Here is a 20,756-nt window from a genome sequence, read left to right as displayed (position 1 = left end):
CGTCGGTCTGGGGCGAGCTGGCAAGCTGCCGGTCCAATTGGTGTCTCTCATTGGCTTGTCTTGAATTCTGTTGCCTGGATATATAAGGTTGCCTGGTGTTTCAGTAGCACAACTCATAGGTACCTGGTGTTTTTCAGTCATTGATTAGTATTGGTTATCATGTTAATCTTCTCAGACCAGTGGCCCTTGAAAGATGACATGGTTGCAATGGTATTCTAATATTGCTGTATAACTTGAAGCAAAAGCCCGAGGTGGTGAATGTATCCTTTTGTTTCACTGCCGCCGTACTCCAAAAACTGTACAAATGTTCCCTCCTGTAAACTATTTGTATAAGAAAAAACAAAAGCTCGTAGCAACTGCTACAGCTGTGCAAAGTGGTATCATAGGTATAGTAGGCCGTTTCCCGTCCAATTCATGATCTTTCGCTCTCTTCTCTTTCCCGCACTTGATCATTCGCACTTGTGTCGAGTTTAGTTTTGCCGATTTTGTTCCTGGGGTTGTGTCTCAGCCCGCTCCAGCTCTTGAAGACGGCGCTGAATTGCTTCTTTCTGGACTTGCAACGCCCTGATCTCTTCGTCCCGTGTAGCCGTATCCTCACTTAGACGACTATCGTTCTCTGTCATACTGTTTGAGTCGGTAGCCTCGTAAGCAGGCGGAGGCTCCGTAGTACCGCGGCTCCTGTTTCTTCTATGGTTGGCGTCGGCGGCAGCATAGAAGTTATCTCCGGTCCCTGACGAGCTGTGACGCATGTTTCCCACCGTATTGAGCTCATGTGGTCTTCTTTTTTCCGTCTTGGCTCGTTCTCGACGGATAAGCCAAAATGCTAGAGCTCCAACCGCCAGCAGCACGAAAACCGCAACCCCAACACCAATGCCAATTCGTGCACCCAATGACAGAGAGTCATTCTTTCGCTCAAGACCTGGAATATCGTCCTCGTCTTTGAGTCCAAGGGCATCCTTATCTCTGTCCTTGAAAAGAGCCCGGATGGTATAAACCGCAATCGTTGCGCTGTACAAGGTGGTGGCGGATTCAGCATAAGCGTCGTAGGTTTGTGCTGTTTGGTTGAAAGTGTAAGGGACAGCTAACACGGAAGATATCGATCTCTTACACAGGCTGCCTTCCAGAGTATAATGCCTGGCACAGTTAGAATAATATGTCATGATGAGTTGCATCTGGCAACTTACGAGGAACAGCAGATAGCCGTGGTTGTCTCGAGATCTCGGTCTTCACTGCTATCCACACGTAGAGATACAGTAGTCCACCCATGAGGGCATGTGCCCGGACTGTAAACTCCTGTGAGACCATTGTCGAACATAGCATCCGGATAGCATGACAGGGATTTTGCACCAGGGATTGGTTGCAGGTCAAGCATTGCCTCTAGACCTCCGAGACCAGATTTCGGGACGTGATTGGCATCATATGTCCATGTACATTCGGGCGGGCCAGTCCAGGGAGTTGTCATTGGTGGAAATGTTCCGTCGCTGGCGAGGTCATCGTCGTCGGTTGGCTTTGGTTCAATCACAAGAGTTGTCGGGGGAGGCGTTGGGCTTGACAGAGATACTGTAGATGAAGGCGCGGCGGATGGCATGGATAGTGATCCAGATGCCGTGGGCTCATCATCCTCGGTTGACGAAGACATGTCGTCGATTTGTTACAAATATGGTTGGATGATGGCAAGTATCGCCAGTACTGGGCCGACTCGACTACAAGCCGCACCACCAGTGCTTTGCTTGCCGTCAACTCGGCAATTCAATGATGACTTTCAGGCTTTTCCATCCGAACATGCGGCAACCGTTTCGTGATATTGGCGACTGCTGCGACAAGCAAAGATATGTCGAAGTTATTATGATTGATACGCAGAGCAGGTTCGTGAAGGCGACTTGACTATGGCTCAGCTACATGCAAAAGCGCAGGCGTGGTGGTCAAAATGGAAGACAGCTTCTCTGACGATATCGAAGGCCATCCGATCGAGTGTCTTGAAGGGGAATGGACCGATGGGGATATATAACAGGAGCCTAGACGAGAAAAGGTGACAAATGAACGAAAAGGAAGGAAAAGCTACCCAAGAAATGACGAGAGTCAGCCAAGCAAACGCAAGCACAGGTCCATCCATACCATGCCAGCAGCGAGAAGACGGGTACAGTAGCGTAGCGTTGGTGTTCCCCCTTCTGAGGTCTTTGAAGGCTTGGCGAAATCTTATCACGGGTGGATGCCGAGAAATGCCAAGGCCAGGATTACACCAAACCACTGTCCACGTTGACCGCTGAGAGTCTGGGCATTTGGCGCATCCTTCTGATCTCGTCGGTAGCTTCTCCCTTGGCGACAGCTGGGCAATGATAGTAGCAGCATAGCCAAGAACAGTCGTTCAAATAAGGTATAAGTCTGGGCTGACCGACATCGCCATGCGTCCATCATAGGACAAGAGAAAAGGCCATCATCGTCAATGCGGCTTCACGCTCATACGAAATTTGGGGGACCCATGAGCCGAAAGACCAAAAGACCCAAGACCCAACATGCCCAGCAAGCGGCGCCGGCCAATGCTCATTGTAGTGGGCGCGTCCAGCCAAAGCCGAGCCTTCTGGCCCCAGTGCCACGGTCTTGGCTGATGAGTATCGGATTGCTGGGCACTTGGGAAGCTCTGACGCGGGAAATGAAGGCCGCCTTGTATTGTGCCGAATACGCCGGCTTGGAAGTCTTGGGGGTCTTGGAATCCTGCATGCGAAGTCACGACAGAAAGTACCGATCCAATTCTATAGAATAAAAAGGGAGCAGATTCCGTCTTGGCCACGAATCATCAGTCAGGATCTTTTCTCGCTCCGTCTTATTCCCACGCGCAACTCACTTTTTTTCCACATCTTGGGGCCAAGAGAGTCGAATGACTGATTCAATTCCTTCAAAACGAAGTCAAAGCTCAATGCCCAGCAAAGTAGTCAACATGATACTCTTGGCGTAGCACCGCCAATGTAGGACGAAGCAGACAAATATGTGATAATGTACGATATCAACAATTTGCGATATGGAAGCATGTGAGGCAAGTCGACAGTCTTGGTCAGGTTGCTCGCTTCTTTATCCCAATTAGCGTTTGACTTTGATGCTTGGAAGAGATGCAAAAGGGAAGAGATAGTCAGAAGTGCTCCCGGTCGGTTGATGTGAGGTCATGCTCATTGACGGGCGCTCTACCGATAAGGTTACAGTAGCACACACCAGCAAGCACTTTTATGGCTAGACACTTGAAGATCCGGCATTGAAATCTTGATCAATGTTTCTCGGCAATTGGTGATTTTTACTTGAATTGACATGCAACAAGTTTATTGCATTTCATTCGTGTCTCCTATGTTTTGAAAGTCTATGACAAGTAATCAATCATTTGATACTACCGTGTGGGAAGGTTCTATTTAAGGGTTTGAAGGTCAGTCATCAAACCGTACAGTTCAAACCAACACAATTGAATAACCACACATATGAACATGTTGCTAATGAAGGTTCAGGTCTGAAAGCATACACGCAGTCATACCGAGTTAATAGTTAACTATGGCCACTTGTGTGTGGGAAGGTTGGGGGGTCGATCAGGGTCTCGTTTCTAACACCACCAAGTATACTGTCGCCAGGGTTAAGGGACCAAATGATTGTTACCTTATGCTACCTAGTTTAGATTTGAAGTTAGACTACTTTACTCTGGTAGCCTGGGCCTATCAGGGTAAGTGTCCTGTTACCTCCCTGATTGTCAAGACATGCTCTCCTGACCTCAAGTCAGAAATCTGATCTGAGGTCACCACAACGTAATCATGGTTTTGTAAATGAATGTTGGCGATATGGAAGTCTGTCAAAGTCGTGCACTCTTCTTCAGATTGCCAATACAGACTCCAGCGGAAACACAGAAAGAAGTAACAACATGGGACCGCGGATAGAGAGACGAGTTAGCATACCTAGGTTGAACTATTCAAGCAACTATCACGAGATACAACTCTACTACAGTATTATCAAAGAATAGACTTTTGAACCAATTGAAACACAAGACAACCACCTTCAACTAACAACCATATCCAAGCTCTCCACAAAATACCGGAGCCACGGCGTACTCTCTTCCGTTCTCTTTAGCCGCCTTTAAATGCCACAATCCAAAAGCTCACAAAACTACTGTCACGTGACGAGGGGTGAAGGGCAAGAAAACCCTACCCAGAATTCGAATCGTGCCCACCTAAGCGATTCAACCACCGACTTCAAAGTTGACTCCATCCCGGCCCATCCATATTCGCTTTCCCGACCAGCGAATTCAATCAACCCAACACCGCGATCATGGCTGACGAATACGTACGTGTGAATCCTCGAGATATTCTCTATTCCCCCTGAGCAGAAAAGAATGCCTGCCGCCGGCTTTCCCTCGACGACCATCCGCCACCCGCGCACGAATCGATTATGAAACGATGAAGGAACAGCTTGACTAACGTATATACCTGGATAGGATGCCGAGCAGGCTGCTGAGCTCAAGAGAAAGAGAGCGTTCCGAAAGTTCTCTTACCGTGGAATCGACCTTGACCAGTATGTTGCCGCCACCCGAACGATGGAACCCGTCCGAGCAAGCCCATACTGATGATACCTTCACTTCACAGGCTTTTGGACATGTCCAGCGAAGATTTGGCCACTGTGTTCCCTGCCCGCCAGAGAAGACGCATCAACCGTGGCCTGAAGCGCCGCCCCATGGGTCTTATCAAGAAGCTTCGCAAGGCCAAGCAGGAGGCTGAGGCCAACGAGAAGCCCGATGTTGTCAAGACTCACCTCCGAGACATGATCGTCGTTCCCGAGATGATCGGTAGCGTCATTGGCATCTACTCCGGCAAGCAGTTCAACCAGGTCGAGATCAAGCCTGAGATGGTTGGTCACTACTTGGCTGAGTTCTCTATCTCATAGTACGTGGATTCGAAACTCACAATGATTTATTGATACTGACCCTTTTGCAGCCAACCCGTCAAGCACGGTCGACCCGGTATCGGTGCCACTCACTCTTCTCGTTTCATTCCCCTCAAGTAAGAAGGTTGCGGTTTGGGTGGTTTCTGCATTCTCGGACATTTGGGCGAAAAGGACTGGTTCTGGTAGAGAAAACATCTATCAAAATTATTGATGACAATGGGTACGATGATAGTACAATAAAGGAGCATTGTCCGCTTGATGACTACCCTCAAACTATCGCTCATTCTTGAAAAACATTTAGTGACGCTTTCTGCACCATTGACGCCCTGCTATCTATTTCTTGCCCTCAAGAGAATTAAGAGCGGGATCTCTTGCACCTAATGGCTGACCTGCCATGAAATCGATTCCGCTGTTCTTGTCTCGGTCACTTTTAACCACTTTTCATAGATATAGATCTCTATGATGTCACGGTTCTTGTTCGTCTTTGCGTACCTAGCCAATTGCGCGGGTTGAGTTTGTGGCCAGAGGTTTTGAGTAATCTCTTTGGCCATGACATTCTCTCGGTGCTCGTGGCACTCTCCGTCTGCTGTTCACGGTCTCGGTTGCCACACCTTGCACAGCCATGTGTCAATTTTTTCTTGCCATAGTCGATGAGTATCTCCTCGTCTCGTCTGATAGGTTTCTTAGACCAGACGGTGATGCGAAAGGGCTCATCGGGAACGAAAAAACGAGCGTTGGCGCAATTTGTACATGCATGGTTCATATGACCCGCCAGTGCATAGAAATGAGATCTTCTGCCTGGGTAGTCTCCGAAGCCGTATTCAGCTAGAAACCGGTCGAGGAGTTTTACCCGTTTCTTATCGTTGTTTGGCCAGCGAGTCCGTAACGCCCTGTCGGTCGGTATATCGTGCAGAATCGGGAAAGTGTTTACAAGACGATTGCGCCCAGTGGGGCTCAGAGAGTTCTACGCGTGGACTACTGTGTAAGGATTCCCGCTCATGATCGGTTCTTCGTCATTGATGATCCTACGGTGCGCAAAGAGATCCCGTCTTGCAAAGAGGCCACGGCCGCGTTCAGTACCCGTTTCTCGAACCTCGACCACGCTATTGGAAATCCCTACTCCGTGTCCTTTGAACACATGATGTTAGCTTGATCGAACTAAGGGGTACAGTGACAATGCTGGAAACGGTCCTGAGGAACGCTCAGGTAGGTAACAGAAGAAATCTCCTACAAGGCCTAGACTACTAAGATAAAGTAGCACTTAGGCTATTTTATTTTAGCAACCTAAGCCTTAGAGGACAATTCTTCTGATGCCCACCTGGGAGTCCAGCTCTCCAGGTATGAAGAAGAGTTGATTCATGAAGGTTGAATGAATGTATGTGTTTTTGGAAACGTACCTGAGCTTTCCTGTAGCGTCGGGGTTTCCTGTGATGATAATGCGTCCTGGGCTGTTGGGGTCTCTTGTGGAGTTGAGACATCCTGTGCTGCTGAAGGTTCTCCTTGCTGAGCTGACAGGAGATGTTGACCAGACCCTCCGGACATTTGGCTAGAACCTGTCAAGATAAGCGGCTCGTATGGATTGTTCATGGATCTAATAGATGTCTTGTGGCCTCATATGAGACGTACTTTCGCGATCCTTTGCCATCTTGCCAATGTAAGAAGGAGGATGGAATATCGGCAGATGCAAAAGTAATGTAGATGATAGTGAATGTCGTGAAAGAATGATAGCTTCAAACGACTGTTCGAATCCAAGATGGATGATAATGTTCGACGATATTGGGAATCTTTGTGAAGGAGAGAAACCATGACATCTGAGGGGGGGACCGAGATATACCATTGCGCAATTTCCCCGGACTGAATCAGAGCACGTTCAACGCTCCTTCTCTATTAACAGAACAGCGTAAACAGCCAGGAAGCTTCATCGTACTTTCTTCTACCGTGAAACAGTATCCGCAAAACAAGAAGGAGCGATGCATATCAAAGATAGCAGCAGGTGGGTAACAGAACGAATATCCTCTACCTACCTCTTAGACGGCCAAAACAAAGTACCTAACCTAAGTGGCGGTTCAAGCCAGCACACGGCAATTGGTTGATTTCGTCTCTTATGCTTTCAGCGGTTAATTCTGTTGCCACATTGACATGCAGGTGGCCACTTCGACAGTATGGCCTGCTGGTTGAGCTCTGTGGATGAGTGCACTTGATAACTCAACGAAAAAATGAATTCATGTATCGATTCACGTCTAGTGTACAGCCCTTATTCCTGCTTCTGAGCCAACTTGGCCGCTTTTCGCTCCTCCTCCTTAATGTGCTGTTGTCGGTAGTGCTCGACAACGTAGTCCATGTTGGCAAGGTGACCAGCAATGTTGTTTCGGGGAGCATACGAGGTCATTGCCCTGTTTTTCTGGTCAGCGATTGATCTTGGATGAGCCTTCATGTCGATATCGATAAGATATCGGCAGGTGGGAGAACGAACTCGGGGTAAGCAACATCGACAAATCGGTGCTTGTTGCCGCCGTTCTCGAAAAGGTTGCGGTCATATCCAGCCTGCTCCATGGCCTTGGTGTGAAGAGCGTTGATGTCCTCCCAGTCCTTGCTGCGCGAAGTGTACTTGTCGATGAAGTTGAGGATTGAAGATTGCTCGCCCTCGGCAGGAACGAACTGGTAGAGGAGGACGGAGCCGAAGAAACCGCCGACGGCGAGGAGAGATCCAGTCTAGAAGCCATAGTTAGTCCTGTCTTGTAATTTGGCCTTGTCCATCAGCCCTGTTGGGCGACGCGATATCGATGATGTAGTGGGTTTTTGACTCGACGTACGCTGAAGGACTCGTTGACTTCGGGGGCCTTGTGGTGTGCGTGGGCGTCGGAGGCGTAGGTTCGTGCTGTTCGCTGCAGCTGTCGAGCCACGAAGGCTGCCCTCTGTCGTGCGACGAACATGTTGGGCGAATTGGGCAGCGTTCAATTGAGCGATCGGTCGTGAGGGTCTCGTGAGAAGAAGACGCACCCAAATCAACCAGTTGAGGTCGTCGCCAGTCCGCGGGTGTTTACGTAAGGCACCTATCATCATTGACCAATTAGATAGCATATGTTTACCATTAATCTCTCCACTATGGCATTTCAACATCAGCAAAGCATTGGAATAACACCAACGATTTCCATCATAAAGTTGCAGTAAGTATTTATATCAATTTCCTCTCACAGATAAATTCTTATTACTTCTACTTCGTCAAGCTCACGTTAGTCTTTGAAGTTCAATTGGTGGTTCAAGTGAGACTAGGTGCATTTGAGTCTTAATTTGAGAATACCTTAAAAACCAACGTTACGAGTCAAGTAAGTGATGGAAGAATTGACCTCTCAAGTTAGGAACATCAAAGTGAACTAGCCCAAGTGCTGGTTTGATCGAACACAAAGGCGACGAGATTATTACTTATATGCCGAGCACTGACACCGATTCGACCTTTGTGTTTGAACCACTGGACATACTTCCATTGCTGCTTACCCGGGAGTACACTGCTTGCTGACATTGCCAATTATCAGTTATCTGTGAGTTTATTCGAACCTGGTTCCCGCAAATGGCACAATGATATCACATACCGACATAATCGAAATTCTCGAGTAAATGAACACAGACCTGTATTCCACGTTTGAAACGAAAGCTGGTCAAGTCCCTGTGCTTCAATCGATGTTAAGCATATTTGCAGCACTCACCAAGTCAACAACCGATAAGGCACATCAGACGCTTCGGGGTTTTTGAGTAAATACCTATCTAATCTGCAGATGTGAGTGAGGGATAGCGGAATGAGTAATAAGTCTTAACTGGTATAGACTGACTCACTAATCCCGTTCCTCTACTCTTAGCAGTCATGTTCTTTGATACCAGAGATAGGCGATAGGATATGACCACTATCAACCATCGCTTATCACACTAGACGAGAACCTTCTTTTCTTAATGATTACGATCTAAATAACAGCCAATAACATTGAATCAAACTGAATCGTTTAATGCCTTGATTTCGAATGAACCTTTTCGTCAGAAGTGGCTGAAGCTACCACAAGGTTCCGATGATCGACGTGGCTAACTAGCCCAAAGTGTGCGATGCGCCTCATCAACGGCGGGACTGTGACAACATCCAGGGCGGGTTCAAACTTAATGCTTTCGGAATGGCTCTGCCGTGGTTTATTCCTAGAGACAGAAGGTTCAACGCTGACGAGTAATCACAGAGACACAACAACAACAAAAAAGAGTTCATGCCACACCTAACCGCAACTACACCATGGTGCAGCAACCGATGAAGAGTCCAGGCCGGGCCCGCCAAGCCCAACCCAGCCCAACTCATGAATTATCCACGTCTTGATCAAAAAGAGGTTATCGTGGATTTTCACGCCCCGAAGCGTATGGAGCCAGCGAAGCAGCCACGAGCTTTTTTATTCGAAATCTTCCGTGCCCATGTCCGCAGTGGAGGTCCGTCAGCCTCCTCATCTGTCCGAATTCAGCATGGTAATTCGCACTGCGACCTCGTTGGGGACCATCCCAGAGGAAGTCAATGCAAAGGGCTGGTCTGGAACTCTAGAAGGATGACGAAGGAGGTGCAACAAACATTACGGCACCTTGACCCAAATGACATTCTATTGCCTTGGGCCCATGCCATGCAGGACCAAATCACAGCAGCGTGCAGTATCGGAGGGGACCAGTCTAACCCATATCTGATTTGAACCAGCAAGTCTTGCTTTGAGGTTGATGCTTTACAATACCTGATGACGGAAGTCGAAGGTTCTCAGGACATTGATAGAATCGACGTCAGGTAAATGACAATGCTGTTAGATTGGAAATACATCAGCTGAGGACCATGCTCTTCTGTGAAACCTGATCGAGATGCGCATTCATGATAGACGGAGATATTGGACCGGTGATCTACGTTGCAGTGAGAGCTTCAAGGGTAAGCATGAGTACTGTAGTGTTGATGTTATTTGGTCGAATGTCTAGAATATTCATGTATAGACCAGACAAGACACGACAAGGTGCATGGATGCAGGTCGAAAAGGACCTTTCCCCTGTCTCACGTCGACTCTACATCATCCCGTGTGTTTGACAGGCAGCAAGGGGCAAACATCCCGCAGCAAACCAGAGGACGCCTTTTACTTTCACATTACATAGCCATGACCATGACCATGACCATGACGGATAACTGCTTAAACGCGTGTGCTTACTGTAGTGCATTCATTATCTTTTAAGCTATCACACAAGTCCATCATGATGAGCCATGACGTGAAAAAAGGTGATGCGATTTCTGTTCATTGTCAGGTCATTCTTGATAAGAGGAATGAGGAATTTCCATGTGACAAAGGAAAGACAATGCAGAGTAGAGTAGTACTCGGTATCTGGAGGGAGTTATGCGCGCAAGAGGCAAAAATGGAATTCCCATCAAAGAAAGAAAAACCACGGATGCCAAGCTTTGGGGTGCGAGCCAAGTTGAATTACCCATGTCAGCCCCGCGACAAGAAACCCCAGGAATGGATTAAAAAGAGGGGAAGAGAGAGAAGCCATCCAGTCACTATAGGTCTTGTGCTCCATCTTAATTCATCTGTACAATTAATTTTTCCTTCTTATCAGGTAAAGAAGGAGAAGGAATAGGTAGAACGGACAATAGCCGTTGCTATCCTTCCCAACCTCGTAAAAGTGCCTCATCGTGATGGATATCCTTGCAGTAGTTTCCGAGCCAAGGTTGCCCTCTGGCAATTCATTAGTCAAGGCCCCAGAGATTCTGTTGTTTCTCTGGGTGTTCGCAGACGGTTCAATGCGGGGAAGCTCTTTTTTCAGGTCACGGATGCATCGTTTCTAGTGAATAATTGGGCAGAAGACGACACACGTTTTCAGAGAAGCAAAAAGTCTCGGCTCTGATGGAACCTTTTTTTTCGTTGCAATTCGGCTGACTGGGGAGGGGACTATTTCTCTTAGCACAGTGTTTTGAGGCCAGACTTGTGCTTGTCTATGTTGCTTTCTATTGCTCTCCATTGCTATAGACTACCACATACTAATGCTTTGCTGAGCTGGCGTAGTCTCTATTATCAATCACACACCCATTCATTGTTATTCTCTAACGGTCTTTTCCCTGTACCTCCCCCAATTCTCTTCCGAATATTCCCTTTGGAGAGATAAACTGGTCATCTGATGGCGTACTGTGGTCACACACATACTATGCTCACTCACTCAGACTGTGTCCCCTCACCCTCCTTAGACCAAGATCCATAGCTCCTGTACAGTGTACATACATGCAGTCCATTATGGATGCTAGACTAGGTATCCCTCTCTACCTGTTTGAATAAAAAACCTAACTCTATTATTTCAATCTACTATCTTCTACCACTGCCACCTCACTTCCCTTGCTTTCCTCCGTGCGTCATGCAACTGTCACTCGTGGTCCTTTAAAAGCCCAAGACTTATAATCTGCCGGAAGATTCGCCTCAAGGTTAAAAGGGATCGGGAACCCCCAAAAGACTAAGAAGCTTGTCTCGTCCATCTTGTTTGGTTGGATAAATCAATCATACCCATCTTCAACACACATATCTTATCTACCTATGCCTGAGATACGTCCAAGCCTCTTTCAACAACATAAACAACATTCACGGCTGCGCCCCAGCCCGCTTACGTTGTCAATACACAGCGAGGCCTCAATACACCTACCTGTGTTACAAAAGTAAATAACCAGGCGCCTCGACGTTTCGACTTTCTCCTTTTCTGGGTTCCAAGCTTCTCTACTACACATACTACCTACCTCCTTGCTGCATCTCGCCTGCAATCCCGCATATCGACGCCCTTACATATATCCATCCCTCCCATACTATATTGTCCTGCCCTGTCCCGTCCCGTCTTAAACTTTCTTACACACTGTCATCTTCCTACACACATACGTACTCGCCGTACAACCACAAACTCTGTCAACATGTGCCATACCGTAATCGCTCAGCGGATGTGCAAGGATTGCCGCCATAGCCTAGGCGAGACGGTCATCGACTTCACCCGCTGTGCTCGTAAATGCTCGAGCCCTTTCTACTGTCTTACCCCTGAGCCTCAGATGGAGCTATGTAACCTCTGTGCTGCGACAGCGACACTGTCTACACCGGTACTCGCACAGCATGCTCTCGAGAACACGACCGCTGCAGCTGCAGCCGCCGCATCGGCTGGTACAAGACTCTACGATCACTCAATCGCAAAGGCAACGGCCTATCCAGGACCTGGAGTAGTCCGTCACACTGCAGCTCTCTAGGAGCTCCCCAGAAACTACGGATATGTGGCTGTTACGATACCAACACCGAGGGCGTTTACTTTTGTAAGATCTTGAGATGGGATTTTGAAACGACGAGACGAAATTCAACAAAAAAAAAAGTCAGTGTATTTGGGAAACGACATAGGTACGACACGGGCAACCGACATAGGGTCAAAGGCGCATCAGGACAGCATTCATCAATGCTTTGCTTCATTTCATTTGATTTCATTTCAAATTACTCTGCTCCATTCCACATGCTGTGTCACATAGACACGAAACCCCGGTGAGGACCACTCTACTGGAATGAGAGAACCGCAGGCCTGGTCAATGGTACCGAGACCTGGGGATATATATGATAAGGGTTTCTATAAGAGAACATATCTAGCAATCGTTGATTACAAGAAATTGAACATATATACCCGAAGAAAACAGAAAAGAATTGCTATGACATCCAAATGTGTTGATAGATAATCCTCCTCAACATGAATATCGGATATAATAGTAGACGCCAACAGGACGGGAAGATATGTAGAGAAAAAGCGCCCCATTCTGCGGGCGAGCGGGCGAGCGGGCGGATGTCCGGCTACTGTTCCGCTCCCGTTTCCCACTAATTAAAGCACCTATGGAAAGCAAGATAGGGCAAGGCAAGGTACAGAATGGGATGGGATGGGCGAGGGACCACCTAGACATCTCCATACCTCAGCTCCAATTTACCCGAGCACCATCCAACCATCCATACAGTACAGCACAGCACAGCGACAACCAACTTCTTTTCACCTCCATTTCATTTCAACTCACGCAAGCTCAGCTATTTCTGGTGCAGGAAATGCAGGTTCATGTGCGTCCCAAACACAGTTTGAAACACTCGAATGAAAAGAAGTTCACTCTTCTAATCTGGGCAGCGCAAAGAGACACGCAACGCACGCGCGTGTAGCAGCCACCGTCACTGACTAATTGACTGAATCACAAACAGTCACAATCTCACTCAACCACAAACCATTCACAGACTCGCTCCAATTTCCAACACAAGCCGCCTGTTGCACCAAGTGTCATCATATCGTACCGTCGTCCTCATGACTCGGCTAGGAAGTATTTGGTTCAGGTCGCAAGGGGGAAGCGTTACCTGAGAGCTAGTGCATTCCATTTTAGGCATTTCAGTCAAGTCAACTCTTGTCAAATCCAAGAATGAGAATGAGAGCCAGAACCAGAACCAGAGCCAGAACCAAATAAGATGGATGCATCCCCCATCCGCACCTACCCAAACGAACAGTCGCTGTTGCCCATTCTGCATCGCCGAAGGACCGATTCATCAGTTGGCCGAAATTTAAAAAAAGAAGGCAGCGGCCACCCGAGGCTGCGGTTCACGGACCAGAGACCCAATTGCAGGTGTCATCCTTCCATGGGTGTTCATCTTCATCCATGCAAGCGCAACCGGAAATTTTTTTTCACAAACTGCAGGCAGCCCGCGACGTTTTTAAATTCAACGCAACGGTCCTTCCTCTCATGACCTCAGCGAATAACTGTTTGCGCCACTAGGTTCTTCCCTTCTTCAGGTTACTACCATCTATCCATCCATCCATATACATCACTTGTTTGAGCTCCTTCTCAGACGTCTTTCATCATGGCTTCAGCAAAGTTAGCACATCCATCGTTTCCGGCGACAGCTTCACCACGGCTGAGACCATCTCTTCATCCTGAACACATTTACCAGACCCAATGCCATAATCCAGCAGCTGCCATGTCAACGTTGTACCCTTGTATCGGCTATGCCAATAAGTACAGGCCTGCTCCCCCAGAAGCCTATAACTTCTACATCCATGGTGTCGAGCAGCTTGTGGGTATCGTTCCAAAATATTTCGCGGATGAACTATTATGGGACCCCAGGTTCTCCTTCCATGAGGATTCTGATGCTGAAGATGGAGACAACATCATTGGGAAAATAACTCTTCGTACCGAACCCACAAGGAATGATGATGTTCAGCTTCCTTGTGTTGAAGATATTCCAAAGTGCTGCGAAGCAGCATTCGAAGAACTCATTGCGGATAATTCAGCCAAATTTCCCTCTTTCGCCAAGTGGCTGAACACACCATTTGAAGAGCGAGAATACTCGTTAATACATCTCTGTGATGATGAAATTCCAGGGAGAATACGCATTCCGTCCTTTTTGAAGGGCTTCTTGGGAATTTTGACGGTTGGGGTGCATCTCAACGTCTTTAGCCGAGATTATAATACTGGCGCATTCTCCATCTGGGTTTCTCAGCGGGCCAGAGGTCGCGATGTGGCATATCCGGGAATGCTAGACCAGATTGTCGCCGGTGGCGTGGATATTGACGACGAAATCGAGGGGTATCTGGCTCCCAGCAAGACCCTGATCCGTGAGGCCAGAGAAGAAACTGGCCTCTCAATCGACTGGGATACGAAAACAGTGTCTACGCCTGGCACGCCGACGGCGCCAAAGATAGATCTTGGCAAGGTGCAAAGAGTTTCGAATATCACCTTTTTCGACAAGAAAGATTGGAAGGCAGGTAATCTTAACAAAGATCATCTGGAACCAGGCCTCAGAATCATATACGACCTCGAAATTAAAGAACCTAAAAAGTTCCATCCACAAGGAATCGAGGAGGGGATCGAGAAGCTTGAATGTATGAATGTGTCAGAGGTAAAGAAAAGCCTATTGGCCAACAAATGGAAGCCAAATTGCGGGCTCGTGATGCTTGACTTCTTACTTCGCCGCAATATCATTAACGCCAATAACGATGCGTCTTTTAGTCGAATGCTACAAGACCTACGCCCAGAAATGCCAATGAGGTTCGCAGAAAAATACCAGAGGAACATCAGGGGGTGGTAGCGTTCTTGCATAGGTCGAGTGTTGGTGTATGTGGGTGATCACGACGAGTAATTTAACACAGACAATTGTTGTTGTATTTCCATTCAATAGATTAGCTACAGGTAGCTTACAGTTCAGCAGTGAAACTATTCATATAATTTGCTCACATCATTTATCTTTGGCGTGTTGTATATGACATGGTCTTGACTTGTCTTCCCCTTATCCAGACAGTTGATAATCGCGCAAGACCAGCAAACTTGTGCAATTCACGCTCTCTGTTCGGAATCTTCGGTGGCAGTTTCAGTTCCCATGTCCCTCGGGGCAGGACTAGGGACAGGAGCAAGGTCATCCTCGAAGAGGCTCTACCTGTAAGCCTTGAGGTCGTGATCTCTGGCCAAATCCTTTGAGCTGTCCTCGTTGACGTACCAGACGAGGTAGAGAAACCGCCGTTGCGCTGCTCCTGTCCTCTACCGGAGAATGTACCTTTCCATATGGCATTATATTCCGCATTATGAGTAGCGACCAAACAACCGATGGAAGCGAGCCGCTCGGACTAGGAAGGCATTTTGGTCAGAAATAGTTGTTGAGTTGTGTGCTTAGGGGACTTCAATTTGTAGTCTTGAAAGGGTCTGAATGTGGTGAAGCTCTTTGCTTGTTTACAGTTATTTGTTCTATCAGTCATAGGTTCCAGTCGAAGTAGCACTTGTTTCATTACATATGTATTATTCGACATGCTGATGGGACTGTCTTCATTGATTAACAGAGTGGGTTCTATTATTGCAAGGACATTGTGTGTTTCCCAACAGCCAATTGGCCGGTACTATCGCCTCTTCTCCTTCTCCATCGTACACGCTTCAGCGTCAGATTCAAAGTTGCATGCACCGACGAGACCCATCATGAGGCTTAGAAATCTCACTGTTTCGTGGAGTACAAGACAAGCGTTGGTGTTGGAAAACATTGGTAAGTCTTCCACTTACAAGACCGGACCAGGGGTCAGTACGAAAACAAGCTAATTTCTAAGCTCATCTCCACCAAAGGAATCGATTCCCTGCTCGGCTGGGCAAAACTGGACCTGGGACGATTGCGATTGATTGAGGGTCTTGTTTGTCATGCGGAGACTCCGTGGGAAAACATTTGGTCACTATTGTTCTATGAAGAAAAGAATGGTAACGTAGCAGTGCAGCTCAAATAGCTTCATAGCTGAGTCTATGCCACATAGAACTATCGACAAGGCGTTTTCTTCTTCTTATTTTCTTGTTCTTAGGATCCATGCCCGACATCCCACCAGTCAGGTCTGTACCTTACCTAAAGCTGAAGTGAGTCCCGTGTCGCTGGACTCTTTTTTCGTGGCTTGCTTCTGGTGACAAGCCAAGATTTCAAGGCTGAATCGCAACGGCCAACGAGATACGGAGAAGATGAATACCAGAATTGACTACCGTGTTCTAGGCCGTGTCCGTCGAAAATGAACCATCTGCGTTCTATTTACAGTACAGAATCTAAAGAAATTCAGCAGCCACGTCTAAAATGAGTACAGGGTAGTTGTGTTTGCAGCTTCCATGTTCCAGTCGTGCCTGCCTTCCGCTGTTCTATTGATAATTCCGCACCAGGCAGTTGCATTCCGCCCGGCTACTGAAAGGATCCAGAGATCTTCGTTACTTGTTTCTGATTTGTATCCACTCATCGTCAATCTTACCCTTTCTCAACTAAACGACTATCAGAACACTGCGATAAAATCGTACTGATACCATCTGTACTGCATGTACCTCAGCCCCATTTCGGTCAAACACTCGCAGCAGCCGTTTTTTCCAAAATTGAGGACGCTAAACTGCCAAAGTGCTTAGTGGCACAATGTGACACCCTCGTAGGGCTAGTTGCTTCCCAGCGCCTACGACCCATACCAGCAAATTTCCTACAACGAACGGAGAGCGCAGCCATAATACAGCTGAAATGAACCCGGTTGCTAGCTATATCTCCATGTCAGATTTTAGCGACCACCAGTTCGTATCTTGAGGCCAGAGGAATGGTTATTGAGACCAAGATCTTGACTTCTAGGAGAGACAACACCGGATGTATCACTCATCGGGAACTTGCCCTGTTCGTCACGGTTAACGGACCGGGAAAGTCTCAGAGTCCAATGGCCTACCCATGCAGCAACACCAAATACCTGCACCACTTTGCGAGCGGTGAATCGGATACTGGAAGTAACATAGTATCCGATAATACAGCACAAAAGAGAACAATTTACGGACCCAAACTCCACACAGCCACTCCATTAAACCCGTGGACAGGACGACAGGTACAGGCTACAGCACACAATGCGGCCAACCTTTCATCGGTTAAACGTCAAGCTTAAATTGGAGCCCAAGCGCCCCAGTGATGGCCAAACCACATCCCTCTCTGGGCCACCAGTGCGAGGGCCAGTCACGAGCCAAGCGCATCCGGCAATCTGCGTCAGATAGTCAGACCGAATTGCAGAACTGCGGGAGTATACATCGGATCTGGGGAGCTCAGTGTTTGGTGCACGGCTGATAAGTGCGTTGTGAACCATTGTCTGGTTACCTCCAAGTACCCGTTTGGGGTGGAGTCTATTACCAGTGATTGTTCTTCACCTATCACTTTCCTATTGCCTTCAATCGTAGGGCATACTGCTGTCAAAGTTCAATCGTCATGTTCCTGCGTTGTGGAACAGATACGGATAAAAGGGCAAGTGGCTTGCGCCATGTATACCGAATCGTCTGTGACCTGACGATCTGGTCAAGTACGAGCTTCACTGGTGCTCACTACGGGGGAATTTGAAAGATGGACCTTGAATCACACCGAGCCGTCCCTTCTCTTAGCGACATTGTACTTCAAGTACAGGATGTCACCTTAAGCTGGTTCGAGAACGCAGCCTCATGCGCCTCCCTGGAGATGCGAGGACCATTTCAACAACGTACTGCAACGTAACGATAGATTACACAGGCATTTGCATCAACTTGGAGATGGCACAGCCTCTACAAAATGCAGCCTAGCAGTCTATCCGGCCTCCCTCTTTCTGCAGATCACTGGTGCGTTCGATATTGTCTCAAGCCCCAAATACAAAGAGGGGCAAGCTTGCCAGCGTTAGAAATCTGGCACAGCCCAGGAAGGCTGTTAGGCTGTCTGCGCACTATCAATCGGATGAGAGATGCAGGAAAGTACTACCATGTACAGTACAAGTGAGCCCATGCTCTTTGCTGCGGAGTTGTCGTTAGACAGCTCCACCACCTAAGATCGTCGGTCACACTTCATTTGATATGTAAACGAGAGCCCAACGGACTTACAGTACTGTACATACACACAGCGACAGGGCGTCTCATCATGGATGCTGTACTCGTCAATTCGATAGGAACTGTCTGTTGGTATAACTTCGATGAGCCTTACTCTTGATGGTCCATTAGCAGTAGCTAGGGATCACTCTAAAGAGAAAGTGCTTGTTTTTTAACCATAAAACTTGAGTTCTTTCTCTGGGGGCTGAGTCTAAAGACTGAATGTTAGCCAACAGACCATTCCTCGTCCAGACTCCCAATACGAACAGGGGTATGTTCAGCTCGAGGCACTAGAGTTCCCTTGCACCAATGATTGTCTATGAAAGGCGCCACCAACTCCAAAGCGACCAGGGGCTGAGTGTTTGGAGCACTCAGAAAGGTCCTCTTGTGGCCATTGATCTCGTTTAGCGTCGCCTGGGGTCCCTGGAGTATCGGATGCCACTTGGGTGTATGTACTTGCAGCGTACAGCAAGTAGTTGAGATGGCCGGGAAGCCTCCTCGGGCCCGAAAACGCCAGGTGATGAACAGAGGCAGGAGAGACAAAAACCCCATAGACCCCTACTTTGTTGCTGCTTTTCCCTCAAAAAGTTCATCTTCTCCCTGTGCTCCTGAGCTGTTCCTGGCTTCCGTGTTGAACCCAGTCTGAATAGCTTCACTTACATCGAAGGGTACAAACCCACTTACACTACCGGACACTCGCATACCGAACCTTCACTTCGCTCTCGAGACAACCAAATTCGCCACTGCGGAAAGGAAGAGGGAAATAACAGAGTCTGGAAACGAAATTGGAACAAATATCTTCGAGTTGATCCGAAGCACTTACACGGCGTTGAACCACGATGCACCGCTCCACCGCTCTACTCGCCCTCGGGGCTCTTAGCTCACCAGCTTCTGCCGGCTGGCTTAAGTCAAACCAAGAGACATCATGGGAACCTCCTCGTCAGACGGGCATCTACGGCCCCGAAGCAGGAAACCAAGCCAATATCGCCCTCGGATGGTCACCTGTGCCAACCGACGCTCCCCAGCTTGCCGGTGCCATGGACTTGAAGTTTGCCTTGGGCAGGAGAGATCTAGCGCCTACGACCTGTGGTTTTGGTAAAGCAGGAAGTGAGTTTGAACCCCATTCCAATGAACTCTCAATAGAATTGTTACAGTCATCAATTGACGAAACTTGTAAAACTGGATGAAAAGTATTAGCTTACTGACGCGATTTGAACAGATTCTTTTACTTGTATCTCTAGTGTCGCCACTTGCAGTTATTCTAATGGCTGGATTGGATGCTGTGAAACCGGACGGGCTTGCAAGTCAGTGAAGACAACTTGTGTCGATTATACCGCATCTTCTTCTGTCTGCGCTTTCCTCGAAGATTTTCACACTCTCTGCTGGTAAGTTTCCATTGTCCGTTTCCTGCTAAAAGTCGATTGGTTTCTGATGTTTAAGCAGTGACCAAACCTCCAAGTTCTGCCACACTTGGGTCGGTACTACATCTGGCGACCCTTACACAATTCTCGCCTGCGACACCACCAGGGGTAGTTCTGCACTTCTATTTTCCGATCCTTTAGCTACCGGTGATTCGAAAACTTCTCAGAGTGATGCGTCGACAACGGAAGATGCCTCTTCGGCCACGAACGAACCCCCCACCACAGTAACTCAAACTGCTGCATCAGCTACGGAATCCGAGAAAGACGAAGGCGGTACCAATGTTGGTGCTATCGCTGGTGGCGTTGTTGGAGGTGTTGCTGCTTTGGCTCTGGTCGGTATCGCTGGTTTCTTGCTCTTCCGCCGTCGCAAGAAGTCCAATGCTGCCACTGCCGCCGCTGCTGGTACTGGCAACAACCCACAAAACCCTCCCCAGATGGCTCAGAATCCTCAGAGCCCAGGATTTGTTCCCTCTTCGCCTTCAAACGCCACATATCCTTCAGGAGTGCCTTCCAACTTTCAGGGCTACCAACAGGCATACGACCCTTCATTGACCACCCCCTACGGCCAGCCTCAAGGATATCAGCAGCCTGGCTACGGTGGCTACTCTCCTCAACCTCAAGGATACGCTCAGCAAGGTTTCGGCCAGCAAGGTCAATATCCTGCTCCTTATGGCGCTGGTGGTTATGGTGTTCCTTCTACCGCCTCACCTCCCCCAGGCCAGTTCACGCCCAGTCCTGGACCTAACAAGGAAGGCCACGAATCCCCACAAGCTCAAGAGTTGCCTGCCGTGCAACCTATCGGAAACGAGGGTAACCGTGCAGAGCTCAGCTAGGAACCTCATGGTTGAAATGATGGGAGTAAAAGGAGTTACAATTTTTGGCTGAGCGGGATACCTCAACGACACAGGACTATTTGAACATACAGGCGGAATTACGAGGGCAAGAGAATACATCAATTGCATGTCTGATCAACTGCATGAGCTTTTACATACCTTTTACATGACAGACCTAATTGGGTTATTTCATTAATGAATTTAAGATACGATAATGTT

The 20,756-nt window shown here is 48.1% G+C and overlaps 6 protein-coding genes across 6 annotated transcripts; 4 read left to right on the top strand and 2 right to left on the bottom strand.

The window, feature by feature from the left end:
* Positions 1-470: 470 nt before the first annotated feature.
* On the bottom strand, positions 471-1,639 carry FIESC28_03573 (uncharacterized protein; the record flags this gene model as incomplete). The annotated part of the gene is made up of 3 exons (XM_031157722.1): positions 471-1,054; positions 1,109-1,134; positions 1,185-1,639. 3 exons carry the CDS (start codon positions 1,637-1,639, stop codon positions 471-473), a joined length of 1,065 nt encoding a protein of 354 aa, XP_031018235.1.
* Positions 1,640-4,296: 2,657 nt separating this feature from the next.
* FIESC28_03572 (uncharacterized protein) lies at positions 4,297-5,028 on the top strand (the record flags this gene model as incomplete). Its single annotated transcript, XM_031157721.1, has 4 exons — positions 4,297-4,311; positions 4,463-4,539; positions 4,611-4,907; positions 4,959-5,028. 4 exons carry the CDS (start codon positions 4,297-4,299, stop codon positions 5,026-5,028), a joined length of 459 nt encoding a protein of 152 aa, XP_031018234.1.
* Positions 5,029-7,162: 2,134 nt separating this feature from the next.
* On the bottom strand, positions 7,163-7,841 carry FIESC28_03571 (uncharacterized protein; the record flags this gene model as incomplete). The annotated part of the gene is made up of 3 exons (XM_031157720.1): positions 7,163-7,301; positions 7,382-7,620; positions 7,722-7,841. The coding sequence occupies 3 exons, from the start codon at positions 7,839-7,841 to the stop codon at positions 7,163-7,165; spliced, it is 498 nt and encodes a 165-aa protein (XP_031018233.1).
* A 4,004-nt stretch (positions 7,842-11,845) lies between these two features.
* FIESC28_03570 (uncharacterized protein) lies at positions 11,846-12,169 on the top strand (the record flags this gene model as incomplete). The annotated part of the gene is made up of 1 exon (XM_031157719.1): positions 11,846-12,169. The coding sequence occupies one exon, from the start codon at positions 11,846-11,848 to the stop codon at positions 12,167-12,169; it is 324 nt and encodes a 107-aa protein (XP_031018232.1).
* Positions 12,170-13,790: 1,621 nt separating this feature from the next.
* On the top strand, positions 13,791-15,017 carry FIESC28_03569 (uncharacterized protein; the record flags this gene model as incomplete). Its single annotated transcript, XM_031157718.1, has 1 exon — positions 13,791-15,017. The coding sequence occupies one exon, from the start codon at positions 13,791-13,793 to the stop codon at positions 15,015-15,017; it is 1,227 nt and encodes a 408-aa protein (XP_031018231.1).
* Positions 15,018-19,122: 4,105 nt separating this feature from the next.
* Positions 19,123-20,537, top strand: FIESC28_03568 (uncharacterized protein; the record flags this gene model as incomplete). The annotated part of the gene is made up of 3 exons (XM_031157717.1): positions 19,123-19,390; positions 19,503-19,668; positions 19,727-20,537. 3 exons carry the CDS (start codon positions 19,123-19,125, stop codon positions 20,535-20,537), a joined length of 1,245 nt encoding a protein of 414 aa, XP_031018230.1.
* Positions 20,538-20,756: the final 219 nt, after the last annotated feature.

Source organism: Fusarium coffeatum, assembly GCF_003316985.1.
Source record: "Fusarium coffeatum strain FIESC_28 chromosome Unknown BRIP53273_contig_75, whole genome shotgun sequence".
Lineage (NCBI taxonomy): Eukaryota > Fungi > Ascomycota > Sordariomycetes > Hypocreales > Nectriaceae > Fusarium > Fusarium coffeatum.
This window is presented reverse-complemented; position numbering and strand designations above follow the sequence as displayed.